This window comes from Acyrthosiphon pisum, chromosome X (assembly GCF_005508785.2).
Source record: "Acyrthosiphon pisum isolate AL4f chromosome X, pea_aphid_22Mar2018_4r6ur, whole genome shotgun sequence".
NCBI lineage: Eukaryota > Metazoa > Arthropoda > Insecta > Hemiptera > Aphididae > Acyrthosiphon > Acyrthosiphon pisum.
Genome location: NC_042493.1, coordinates 101425323 through 101439493, shown reverse-complemented (window position 1 = coordinate 101439493; position 14171 = coordinate 101425323). Strand labels below are relative to the sequence as shown.

Below are 14171 nucleotides of genomic sequence, written 5' to 3'. Positions count from 1 at the left end.
AATATACTATTTAATACCACGGGTTTTCACACCTTTTTTATCTGCATAAATTAATATGATTAATACAATTATCGAAAATACGAGATATAAAAGTGGAGGGCCTCAACTAAACATGTGTTGGTGGAGAATACGCGGGCTGGCGGGCATCAACTTTGTTACAGCAACATCGATCAGCATAAAGTTAATAATACAATTCTTATCTTAAAGTTGTTTTTTTAAAAATATTTTTAGGGTTTTATTGCCTTATTTCAAAATATATTATGCTTTTTCTATAGTATTGTAAGTGTTGCGGCCGGGATTCGAACAATAATAGACCGTGCGCCCGCGTGTATCCACAATACTTTACATCGCATGATATAATATAATAATTTTACGACCGGTATGCCTGCGACCTGCCACCTGCGTATGTCTACGTGTGTGTAGTTCGATCAGCAATGAGTGGAATTGCCGTGCAAATACTGAAGAACTACGTCTGAAGTGAGTGTGCACATGTGTATATCTGTATTCAGTATATGTGTGTGTGTGTTATATTAGAATATGTGTCAACACGAATTTACGATTTTACGGGCTACTTTTTGGAATATAAGTAACAGGAACCTAATAATGTTGATCGTGATGCACGGTTAGCCGCGGCCGCAGCCGACAAAGTGAAAATTGACGAAAGACTACCGTTTACCGAGTTGCAACTATAGTCCATACGCTCGGGACCTCGTCACGCCAACGCACGTAAATCTTTATCTAAAATATCATTGTACAATTTTTACAAAAATTTAACAAATTTAAAAAATGGTTAATAAATTTAATATTGACGAGGATAAACAACGTAAATCGTATTAGAGCACTGAAGTAGGCACTTAAACGTTCTAAAGCTACACCGCTAATATGAAACTATACGTATCATAATATTATACACACGTATGTCCCTGAAGTCCCGTATCACCCTTAGTATCTCCGTGGAAAATCAATATATTTAAATGCAGTTTTTTTTACAGCAATAAGTATGGAAATTCTGATCGAATAGCATAATATTCCAAGGTGTATTAATAAGGTGTCGTCACTTGTTTGAAAACTTGATTGAAAATTTTGATTTGTCAAAGATAATATGATTATAATTTACAATTGTTTTTTTTTCTTTATTTATTTATTATCTTTATTGACGGAAAAAAAACTCCATTTACAGAATAATATATATTATATAAAAAAAAAAATTTTTTGTGTAGTGACATGAATACAATAAAATGTTGGTACAAATAGTATAAATATAACAATTACATATTATGTGGTATATATTTTTACAGCTATAATAATTTTAACTAAAATTAATATTCATAGTGTTTCCTATAGTCATCAGTATATTTGAAGGAGATGATTTAGAGTATGTTTTAGAAACATTATTAATTAAAAAGCTTTCTAGATCTCTGGTGGATTTAGTATTTATTCGAAAATTTAATCGTTGCAGTAAATAAAGGCAATCTATTGAGCTGTTTAATAGTTTTAATAAAAATGAATAATGGAGGTTACTTCTTCTTGTATTTAACGACTCTATATTGAAGTAGGATAATACTCCGTTATAATTTGAATGTGGTGGACGTTCGATTTTAAACTTAAATGCTAGAGAGCGAAGAAAACGATTTTGAATAGCTTCGAGATTATGATTAACTCCTATGTTGTCTGATGACCAAATAAGGGATGCATATTCTACATGTGATCTGACAAAAGCAAAATAAATACTTTTTAGGGCATTTACATTTTTAAAATTTTTACAAGTTCGAGTAATGAAACCGAGATTTTGAAATGCTTTATTGGTTATTTTATCAATGTGTTGATTAAAACATAACTTAGAATCGAAAGTGGTTCCCAAGTCGGTAAATGAATTCAAAAGTTCAATAGAGACATTATTAAATTTATAATCAAAATAAACATGAGATTTTTTAATATTAAATGATAATATTTTGCATTTACTGATATTGAGGCCACTAATACGCCCCTAATACTCGGGACCCCGTCAAGGCAAAAAAAAAATGTACGATACATTTAAGAGGATAAAAAATGTAAATCGTTAAAGCACTGAAGTAGGCACTTAAACAGTCTTAAACACTGATATTATCTATAGATAATGGTACGGAACCCGTCGTGCGCTAGTCCATCTCGTCAATGTTATAACGACACACTAGCCGCTGTCGTCTGTCACCGGTCGCTGTGTGAGTGCGTTATAGACGATTTTTAAACCTTACAGTTGCCTCCCGAAAGAGCAACAATGTTATCATATATCTCTTAGTATACCGCCGGCTGACACACACTCACACACGCAAACATTATCCATGAACTATATTGTTTTATTTTTGTTCCTATATGTTATCTTGTGAATTATTATATAATAATATTATGTAGATTACGCGTGATCAGAGATTTAGGCATGACAGCCCGAACCAGTTATCGAAAAACGGTCAACCAGACTAGAAATATTATTGTCGTGTCGCGAAATCAGGTGCGAATCGCTGAATATTATTTTACATATTATAGGCATACATATAGGTATATATTTTATATATTTCCAAGTTAATTATTATATTCGATAACAGGCGCAAATCGGCACGTTGGTTATTATATTTTGTACGTGACGCGAATTGCCACACTTTATATTATATTATATTTTGTATTTTATCGTGTATTATTATTATTATTATTAAGGTTAGGTGCACCGACCAAATTGTGAGTAAAAACACTTTATTATAATATTGTATATCAGCTTCAATAGCTACCTCGTACTATATACTATAAATTGAGCCGCTAAGAATAATTCTACACGGGGGCGCACGGTATATTATTGTTCGGTCCCGGCTGCAACACTTACAATACTATAAAAAAAGCATAATATATTTTGAAATAAGGCAATTAAACCCTAAAAATATTTTTAAAAAAACAACTTTAAGATAAGAATTGTATCATTATGTTTATGCTGATCGAATGTTTGCCACATTCTCCCGCTACACAGGTTTAGTTGAGGCCTGCCACTTTTATTTCTCGTATTTTCGATGTGCTATTGTGCTAATCATATTAATTTATACAGATAAAAAGGTATGAAAAACCACGGTATTAAAAACAATAATAATAACATGATGAATAAAAAAGTATGATATATAGTTATATTATATGTATCGTCGCTTCCCAAACGGCTTCCGTATATTGTTTATTATTTCCAAACGGATCCCGTCAAAAAAGGTTTTACGAACAGGTCAATTCCCAAACGGCTGACGGTCATACTGGTATACCGATTTCAGGTTGATATACAGATATACTGGAGGTGACTCCGTCGTTTATATTACATCCTTAAAATAGTAACAAATATTAAGTAAGTCATGGCTTACTTTTTAATTTATAATTGTACCTATTATGTTGAAGCCGGATATATATTGTATTTATTTAATTGCCTAATTGCGCCTATGCCTACATTACAAATTATAAATTAAAATTATTAACAAACAATAACAACGAATTGATCAAATACTCTCGAGGCTCGTTATCCAGATCACCGAAAAAAGCCACGAAAATAAAAACAAAATTTTTATATATTATTTTTATGTGCTATTATTTTATTAGACATTACTGTATATAAGACTTGATTATCGATGTATTTGTATTTATTTTCTAGAATACATGACGCCATACTCAAAGACCCAATAACATAGGTCATATGACACGCAATACGACTTTTTTCATAGACATCGTTTTCAGTTCCAAAAAACTATTACAACGGAAAATGAAAATGTATCCAACTAATTTTCTTTTGTTGTGACCGTGGATGACGTGCGTCATAAATCACAACTCAATATTTTTTAATTTTAAGTTAAATTAATAATTGCAGATGACAGTACTGCTATTTGTTATAATCAATAAAACGGTAAAATTTATATTGACGTCATCAGCATAGCTGTTCAAAGTGACCCGGCACCAGGGCCGTCCCTAGGGCAGGGCGATTAGGGCTCTCGCCCAGGGCCCGGCGTCTTTTCCACAGTTGGACACACCATGCTTTTATAAATACAATAAAAATGTCAAGTTCATGAGCAAAAAAAAATGTATTATTTATATTTTATACATTAAATTTTTTAATTCTTACTTACTATATACCTATACTTATATTAGTTAACGTCAAATTAATGTATCAAATTTAAAACAAGTTAATGATTTAAAATTAAATTTTCAAAGATGAAAGTTATAAAATAACCATCTTCGAATATAATGATAATATTGACACATTCGCTAATTTAAGACATAGCAAGGTTAATTTATAATATATTAGATTCCAAGTGGAACGAAAAATTTATTTATTTTACAATGATGTGTATTTTTGAATACAATGTATTTATTAACTTCTACCATAGTACGCTATATAGTATATAATATAATATATGAAATATAAAAATTATACTTACCTACACATTATATACATATCAACAGAAACATTCAAAAACGGTGCATATAATTAATAAAGTAACTACTAAAATAAATACCAATATAAAACATGAGATCTCATTTTTAATTGCAAAACTACAGTCCGAATAAAATATGACGGAGATCGTAGTTTATAGGCATTAGAATTAATAATACTAAAAAAAAATGCTGGCATAATAACTAGCACGATTAATGGATATATTAAACTAATGAATTTAATAATTTACGTAGCCCCTTTTTGATATCACAACATTTCTGCCTTGAAATTTTTTTTCTTAGTGAGGTTTATACAAGTAGCGTTTTTGTTGAGATATTCAAAAATATAATACACGTTTTATGTTGAAAAATTGTACTTCTATCGTTAATAATGACGTAATTAATTGGTAAGTCGATAATAATTGGTATGTAAATTGTTTATAATTATTTGTACTTGATGAAGTGCCATACAATTTTATACAAATATATTTAACTTTGCTTGGAGGTTACTCATAGCATTGTAACATGGTCGGAAATTACCCGTTAAATATAAGATATTTGGGGAAGAAATTAGTTGTTTTAAATATATTTTTTTACCGTAGCTCGGGAGCACGAATGGTATTAGGATCTTAATATTAAAAATAAATAACGATTGGTCTAAAATATTATTAATACAAATAAATTTATTATTACTTACAATATACGAACAAAGTTACCAAAAATGTAGGATTTTACGGAGTTAAGGTGCGCGCGATGGAGTCGCGGTGAACTGTTATTTTCTCACGTAGCGATATTGGAGCCTTACAATCATAAAATATATAAGTGGCGCATGAACCGGAAGGGCTAATATAGTCATCGCATAATATGCCTATTGTGCTTATTATGATGCTTATAAGATAAAAGTAATGAGTACGTTACAGCATGTACTTACCTTTTATGGCCATATTATAAAAATAAAAGATTGGGATGTAAATATGCATGTAAGCCGGTGGTTTCTAAAGCGCCCTCAAAGTTAGTCAGCTCTTCTTTAGATATATTATCTTGTTTTAGGTTTACGGGCTACTTTTTGGAATATAAGTAACAGGAACCTAATAATGTTGATGCCTGGTGAGCCGCGGCCGCCGCCGACAAAGTAAAAATTGATGAAAGAATACCATTTACAGAGTTCCAACTATAGTCCTTACGCCCCTGGTACTCGGGACCTCGTCATGCCAACGTACAAGGTTTACACCTTTATTTAAAATATATCATTGTATTGTATTTTACAAAAATTTAACAAATTTAAAAAATGGTTAATAAATTTAATATTGACGAGGATAAACAACGTAAATCGTATTAGAGCGCTGAAGTAGGCACTTAAACGGTCTAAAGCTACACCAGTAATATGAAACTATACGCATCATAATATTATACACACGTATGTCCCTGAAGTCCCGTATATACGCATAGCCAGTGCCGTGAAAAATTAGATAGGTATCGTCACAGTATTTTGATACGCATCCGCCGCCCTTTACTTTGCCTTTCTCGTAATTGTCCACTTCGTATTGGATATCAATCATAATATTATACACACGTAACTCCCGTATCACCCTTAGTATCTCCGTGGAAAATCAATATATTTAAAGGCAGTTTTTTTTACAGTAATAAGTATGGAAATTCTGCTCGAATAGCTTAATATTTGATTTTTATTTCAAAAATTCAAAAATTATCAAAAAATTTTTTTTAGACAAAGAAGTTCTTTAAATTTCCAAGATCATTTTGTTGATCATATTTTTAAAATAGTTAAAAAAAAAATTTTTAATTTAACGAAAATTGCCCAAGTTAGAGGTAATTATTATTTTGAATTTCTAAGAATAATAGTTATGTTACCTATGCATACGGGCATCAACTTTGTTACAGCAACATCGATCAGCAGAAAAATTATAATACAATTCTTATCTTAAAGTTGTTTTTTTAAAAATATTTTTAGGGTTTTATTGCCTTATTTCAAAATATATTATGCTTTTTCTATTGTAAGTGTTGCAGCCGGGATCGATATAATAGATCGTGCACCTGCGTGTATTCACAATGATTTACATTGCATGAAATAATATAATAATTTCACGACCGGTATGCCTGCGACCTGCGTATGTCTACGTGAATAGAGGTGTGTGTAGTTCGATCAGCAATGAGCGGAATGGCCGTGCAAATACTGATGAACCACGTCTGAAGTGAGTGTGTGTCATGTATTAGAATAAAATGTCAACACGAATTTACGATTTTACGGGCTACTTTTTGGAATATAAGTAACAGGAACCTAATAATGTTGATCGCGATACCCGGTGAGCCGCGGCCGCCGCCGACAAAGTGGAAATTGATGAGACTACCGTTTACCGAGTTGCAACTATAGTCCATACGCCCCTGGTACTCGGGACCTCGTCATACCAACGCACGTAAACCTTTATTTAAAATATATCATTGTATATTTTTACAAAAATTTAACAAATTTAAAAAATGGTTAATAAATTTAATATTGACGAGGATAAACAACGTAAATCGTATTAGAGCACTGAAGTAGGCACTTAAACGGTTTAAAGCTACACCGCTAATGTGAAACTATACGCATAGCCAGTGCCGTGAAAAATTAGATAGGTATCGTCACAGTATTTTGATACGCATCCGCCTCCCTGATAAGTGAATACAAAGCTGTATGAATTTGTTAGTTATCCAAGTTTTTGCACGTCGTCACAACAGCCCCCGCCGAAACTGAAGAAAAGTAACGATTAGACCATGAGTCCCTGGTAGCGAGATTTTAAAACGTACTACGCCTGACCACTTAAACATCGATCTGCGCATGCGTGTGGATTTAATTCTAAACATAATAATATGCCGGCAATCGTGTATACGCGTTTCGCATGTGTAGGATTGTAGGATTACGAATATTTGATAATATGATAAAAGATTATATTATTATATTTTTATATAATATTTTTAATATGAGACTGCTGCCGCACATCATCGCAACCGCCGAGCCGCCGCTGCCGAAACTGAAGAAAAGTAACGATAAGACCATGAGTCCCTTGTACTCCGTTTTAGTAGCGTTTTTACAATCCCGACCAACCCGACCTAACTATATTATTATTATTATTATTCTTGTTCAGTTTGATAATAATAATAATATGAGCCCAGCTGCCGCCGCAGGTCCTATCGAGTGTCGAGGATGCCGAACATCCACCCGAGGTTCATGCACCCGAGAAATATTGGGTGGTTCTGGAGATACCGTTTTCTTCCACTATCCATTTACCAACACAAAAAAAAGTTGGTTTCCATTTTCCTCCATATTATTTTCGACTAAAATTATGTCAATTTTCCTCCAATATTCTAGGCAGTGTTGTAGTATTACGTTATAAAGATAGAGTAAGGCTAGGAATATGATCTTCTGGTATCGGCCATCTTTATCAGCTATCGATTAAGCGTAATAAATATACGTACATATAACACACAGGCATATGCCTTATGTATGCATAATATATAGGTACTTATATACTTACTAGCTGATCCCGTGCACTTCGTTACCCGTTAAATGTGCAAACTGTATGTGACTCAAACTTGGTTTAATGCGTCATTTAACATTCGGTGTGTGATGTTCTAGATTTATCTTAACTTTTCTGTTGCCCAGGATAAAAATTCTGATTCACAGCAGTACATTATCAGGTAGGCAATCTACCTGCGATAGATCACAGACCCCGTGCTGTTTGTACGTAAGTGTATGATTTAACTCTAAAGTATCGAAGTTATACCAAGTTTGTCGTTTTTACATAACTCCATCTACGACTGATTAATATAATCAATTAATACAAAATCATAATCTAACCGTACTAAAATCCTATGAGTAAAAAAACCAAATTTAACCCTTTTTAAATTAACCTATCTTCTTCCCAGTGGTATAGTCTACACACAAACACGGAATCAGCTACACATATACATATACATATTGACAAAAAGTAATAATACAAATCAACAAACATTTCCGATTAACCAATAGCGACCAATATAATATAATACACGCTATTATTATTTTAATTTATATATATTCCTGGACAACCCTTATCACTTAAGGGTATGAAAAATAGATAGCTGATTCTCAGACCTGCTGAATATGCATATAAAATTTCATAAAAATCGGTCAAGCCGTTTCGGAAGAGTATGGTAACTAACATTGTGACACGAGAATTTTATATACATTAGACATGTATATAAAATATATACATTATAGCAGAGGTTCCCAAACTTTTTATTGTACGACCCATTTTGAGAATTTTTAAAATTTTGCGACCCACAATACATTGAATGACTTTTTTTTTTTAGTTATTTAGGTATTTAGGTACATACCTACCAACACTAATTTGTTTCAGATAAATCGCTATCTTTTCAATAGGTATAACTATATATATAAATATGTATTATTTCAACTGGCGACCCACCAAAAATTTAATCGCGACCCACTTTTGAGTCGCGACCCACAGTTTGGGAACCTCTGCATTATAGCATATAATATATATTAGACATATTATATATCAGATATCTCTGATATTCATGATTACACACGTTGAGTGAGATAGACACACGAATGTATACGACAGTGGCTTAGCTGCAGGAATTTTCTATTGGGGATGGGGGGGTTCTTTATATACCTATTATGAAGAAAAACTAACTATTGGTTATTTTAGGTACCGATTTTAAAAATTCTTTCAAATGCGGTTGCCGCCAAAATAGCAGTTCCCTGATTTAAACATAGTCTTTTTCCGGCAAAAACGTAAAAAAGGTACGATTCCCGTAACCACCGAAAATTGATTTTTGTGAAAAGATGTTTCCACCAATTATTGGAACCATAACATATTCTTATCATATGAAAATATTCTTATCATTATATAATTGCATAATATCATATATTATTATTCATTAGATTTAAATATTTCGATATTTCAAATTATAATACATCAATAATAATTATAGGTACTGTCTGAAAAACATGCATTTTAATACAATTAAATAACAATACATTGGTCGAACTAAAACGCAATTAAATTTAAGTTTTTAAATATTATATAATTGCATATAAAATATTATCCATTATATTTAAATATTCAAATTAGAACATAACTTACAAGTATAGGTCAATGAATGTAGTCTTCATAGAATTTTAAAAAATCACATAATTAAATGAAACCGTTTAATAATTTTAAAAAGTAACGATTTTTTGTTTGATGACCAAAATTACCATAATAACCAATTATTTAATTTTTTACAAACAATTTGAAAGTGCCGATATTGAAAGAAGTAGTCTCAAAAAGCCTTCTGATTTATTTATAAACTTTGTTTCTACAGCACAAAAGTGTTTAAAAGATTTTGTAGAACTAAATCCTCATAAAAGAAAATTGTGTGCAACCATCCAACTAAAAATAAAAAATGAAATGGTTTCTGATTTAAATTTTGATCCAAACTGTGGTCAACATATTGATTTTATTATCCAAAAATTAATAATTTGTAAATTATTAAGGCATTTTAATTGGACATCTAAACATTTGAAAGGGCGTTCTAGTGTACAAACAGTGAATAAATTAAAAATTTTGAAAAATGTTTAAGCTTAACATAATAATATTATGTAAGTACCTAATTTATTAGTTGGCATGTAAATAGGTATGTTATAATAAAATGGTGTTGCCCGGTGTTGGTACATATTATATGTGCGTATTAATTGTATTATTTTTTTTAGTTCTGATAGGTTAGGTTTTCTTTTATTTTGCAGTGTTAAAATTGAATGGTTTTACGATGTATTATTTTTCTTTATTTAACTTTGTAAAAAAATATTTACCTAGGACCTAGGTATACATATGGTTAAAATATTTTATGAAAAAAAAAAATAATATTTGATTTGTACAATTGTTTGGTAATTGTTAATTATTATAATTATTATATTAATATTGTCCTTAGAAATTTTTATAAAGATTTTAATATAAAGATATTTTAAACATGGTTTACTGTATTTTATAAAATATAAAATATTATATTAGCTTTTAAGTTATACAACTATACCTTTTATTATACTTATAAAATTATAAAGGAATTTTTTTTTACTACAACAATAATTTTAAGATTTTATAATTATGTAACATTTTTACTTGTTTTATAAAATAAAATTAGGTACTCTCATTACCCCTTTTATAAAAAAAATAATAATGTTGTTTTGGATTTTAACAACTAACTAGGTAAGTACTTAATAAAGATAAATTATAAATCTGTGGGTAATTGCAGAATTGTATTATTATAATACCTATTACCTATAATATTTGTATTTTAATATCTGTGGTCACTTATTAAAGTCTATCGATGTAGATGTTACAAAGAATACATAGAAATTAATTTGTTTATAAATAAATAATATTATGTTAGTTGCCGCCGTTCGCGTACCTATAACGTATCACAGATGCCAGTCGCGCAACGCGCAAGTATATTGCTTTTTCAAGTGTTTCAACTCGGCGCACGGCTTTGACGTCAGCGCATGCCCAAAATTTATAATACTTTAGCGATCCCATAGGGGTCCATTAGTACTACTCCGCCGGGGTCCAAAACGTGAGCATATCTGGTTGCCGCGTTATTCCATGGCGTGGGCTATCTATAGTATATTTAATCTATGTTAGTATTAACTAGTAGGTATCTAGTAACATTGTTTATATACATTGATTATATTGATTATATCATAAATCAACGGTTGTAGTTAATGTACCTATTGAATTCTATTTGCATTTGGCAAATTTATTCCCTCAGTGATTTCCGTGATTTTTAATATTGGTATAAGTATAAAATATTCATTTTTTATCACACTTTAGGTGATCGTAATGAGCGTTATTTGGATGATAAAAGTTTCTAAAAACGACGTGCGATGATTTATTTGTAAACAGTAACACAGTGGCTTATATAGTGACGTTGTAAGCGACGATATTTTCGATTTACGTATGCTATGATCGCGATGGCCGTTGAGCGCGTAGCTACAACTGCCGCGCGTCGTCACAACAGCCGCCGCCGAAACTGAAGAAAAGCAACGATTAGACCATGAGTCCCTGATAGCGAGATTTTAAAACGTGCTACGACTGACAACTTAACCATTGATCTGCGCATGCGTGTGGATTTAATTCTAAACATAATAATATGTCGGCAATCGTGTATACGCGTTTCGCATGTGTAGGAATGTAGGATTATGAATATTTATGAAATTGATATTTGATAATATGATAAAAGATTATACTATTATATTTTTTTCACATAATCACCTTTTTTATACAACTTAGCTGCCTTATGTTTCTTATCATAATATTTTTTATTATTTTCTTGATATTTTTCTATTTGCTCTGCAGCACTATTTCTCATTTCCTCCATGTTTCTACATCCATCATCGCCTATGTCCAAATATTCTTTAACAAGATCATTAATTATTCCCTTTTGTCTAATACCAAATAATAATTCACTGGGAGTTTTACCTGTACTCCTACATACAGAATTATTCACTGCAAACTCAGCTGCTAATACTTGATCCCATCTATCCGGACTAGGACTTAATTTGGCTAAAATAGGTATAATAGTTCTATTTGCTCTCTCTTCTTGTCCGTTCGCTCTGGGTACACCACTTGCTATTAATGATAATTCTATGTCATTCGTTTCAACAAATTCCTTAAACATGTTAAAAGTAAAAGCTGTACCCCTATCAGCTATAATGCGCTTTGGTCTACTGTAAGTTTGAAAATATTGTTTTAGGTACCTGATTACTTCCTTTGAGTTAGTGGTTTTATAAGCATTTAATTTAATAAATTTAGAGAATCCATCTATAACTACCAATAAATATTTATTTTTAAGTCTTGTTTTTTTCTAATGTACAATGATAAATATGAATAGTATAAAATGGTTCATTTCTCTTTGGAATATTATGTAAAAAGCCTTCTTCCTTGCCACTCACTGGAGAATAAACTATACATTTCATACAATCGTCTATATATGTTTTTACCTTTTCTAATAGCATTCTACATAAGCTAAATGTTACAATAAATGGTGTTATTAAATATTTATTAAATCTTCCTTTCCTAACAAACTCTATTTTAATTTATGAAAAACTCAACGTAAATAATTTTAAGGTATAACCAAGTTGTATAAGTAAACTTATATAAACATAAACATTTAATACCTGTATCTGATCATGAACATAATACTAGATATAAGCAAAATATTAACATACGTCTACTAAAGTGTCAAAAAGTCTCTTGTATACGGGTCTTGATTTATGTCGATTGTTAAATATTAACATGAATTAGTTTAATAATTTAATAACTTTCAAAACTTATCTTAAGCATATTGATTTGTCAAAAATAATATGATTATAATTTACTATGTATTACAGTGTTAGAATAGTGTATTAGTATGAGCAACAGATTTGGTTATATAATTTTTATTGTTATTATATTATTTAAATGTATGTGCATTCTTTAGGTGATAAGAACTCGATCGCTCCCCCAGCACAAGCTTTGCTTTTAGGGGGTGCCGCAATATGATACTTATCGTATTTATGTATATTTTTCGTGTTATATATGTTTGTTACAATAAAGTTTATTATTATTGTTAATTTGATCTAGTTGGTACTTTAAAAAATATCCATGTTTATTTTTATAATCAGGATGGAATTCCTAAAAATTGTAAATTATTTTGTCAACATAATACTATCTTCATTTTTTGATCTAAATAGTTTTTCATAGTAATTCATAAACAGTTTAAGTTCAACAATTAAATTCCAATTTAAATAAATTGAAACACCTATTACAGCATAATAAAATTATTTATAGTATTATTTTAAATTACTAATAACTAGAGATGATAGGTGAATACAAAGCTGTATGAATTTGTTAGTTATCCAAGTTTTCGCACGTCGTCACAACAGCCCCCGCCGAAACTGAAGAAAAGTAACGATTAGACCATGAGTCCCTTGTAGCGAGATTTTAAAACGTACTACGCCTGACCACTTAACCATCGATCTGCGCATGCGTGTGGATTTAATTCTAAACATAATAATATGTCGGCAATCGTGTATACGCGTTTCGCATGTGTAGGACTGTAGGATTATGAATGTTTATGAAATTGATATTTGATAATATGATAAATGATTATATTATTATATTTTTATATTATTTTATTTTTATATTTTGTAACTTCACAGCATTTTTTGCCTTATTATTATTAAATACAACAGACATACCTGTACCCATATTATCATTCACGAGCATACCTTATTATTATATTGTTATGATTATCGCGCGCCAATGCTGGAATGACCGCAGTATTATGTAATAACTGTCCCCCGACCCCCACAACCCGCAGTGATCGGTACCTACACGTCGTTGCTCACGGCCGCTAATGCCGTCAGCGCCTACGTCGGGTCCCGCGGCACGACACCGGCGGAGCAAACTGTTAAAAAGCCTGATTTTTGTACGAATTCTCTCTAATACACGGCACTGACCTACCCCACCACGCACCAACACCAAAAAGTTCTGTCGCGGGCCAAGCCGGATCGCCGTCGCCTCACTCAATTTTTCGCCTTCAACGGCTCTCCGCGTCGGATCGACATTGACTACGCAGCTCTTCATCAACCGGGGTAGGACACTGCACCATAACCACGCGACATCGGCAACATTTTGAAAGACACAAAAAACAACGCCTCTGCT

General features: G+C 31.3%; 1 protein-coding gene across 1 annotated transcript in view; it reads right to left on the bottom strand.

Annotated features, from left to right (window-relative positions):
- The window catches only part of LOC107882846, a 22867-nt gene extending 10723 nt beyond the window's left edge, over positions 1 to 12144 (bottom strand). The window contains exon 1 of the mRNA XM_016801842.1: positions 11739 to 12144. Coding sequence (XP_016657331.1) covers positions 11739 to 12144 — 406 coding nt within the window. The remainder of the gene's footprint in view (positions 1 to 11738) is intronic.
- Positions 12145 to 14171: the final 2027 nt, after the last annotated feature.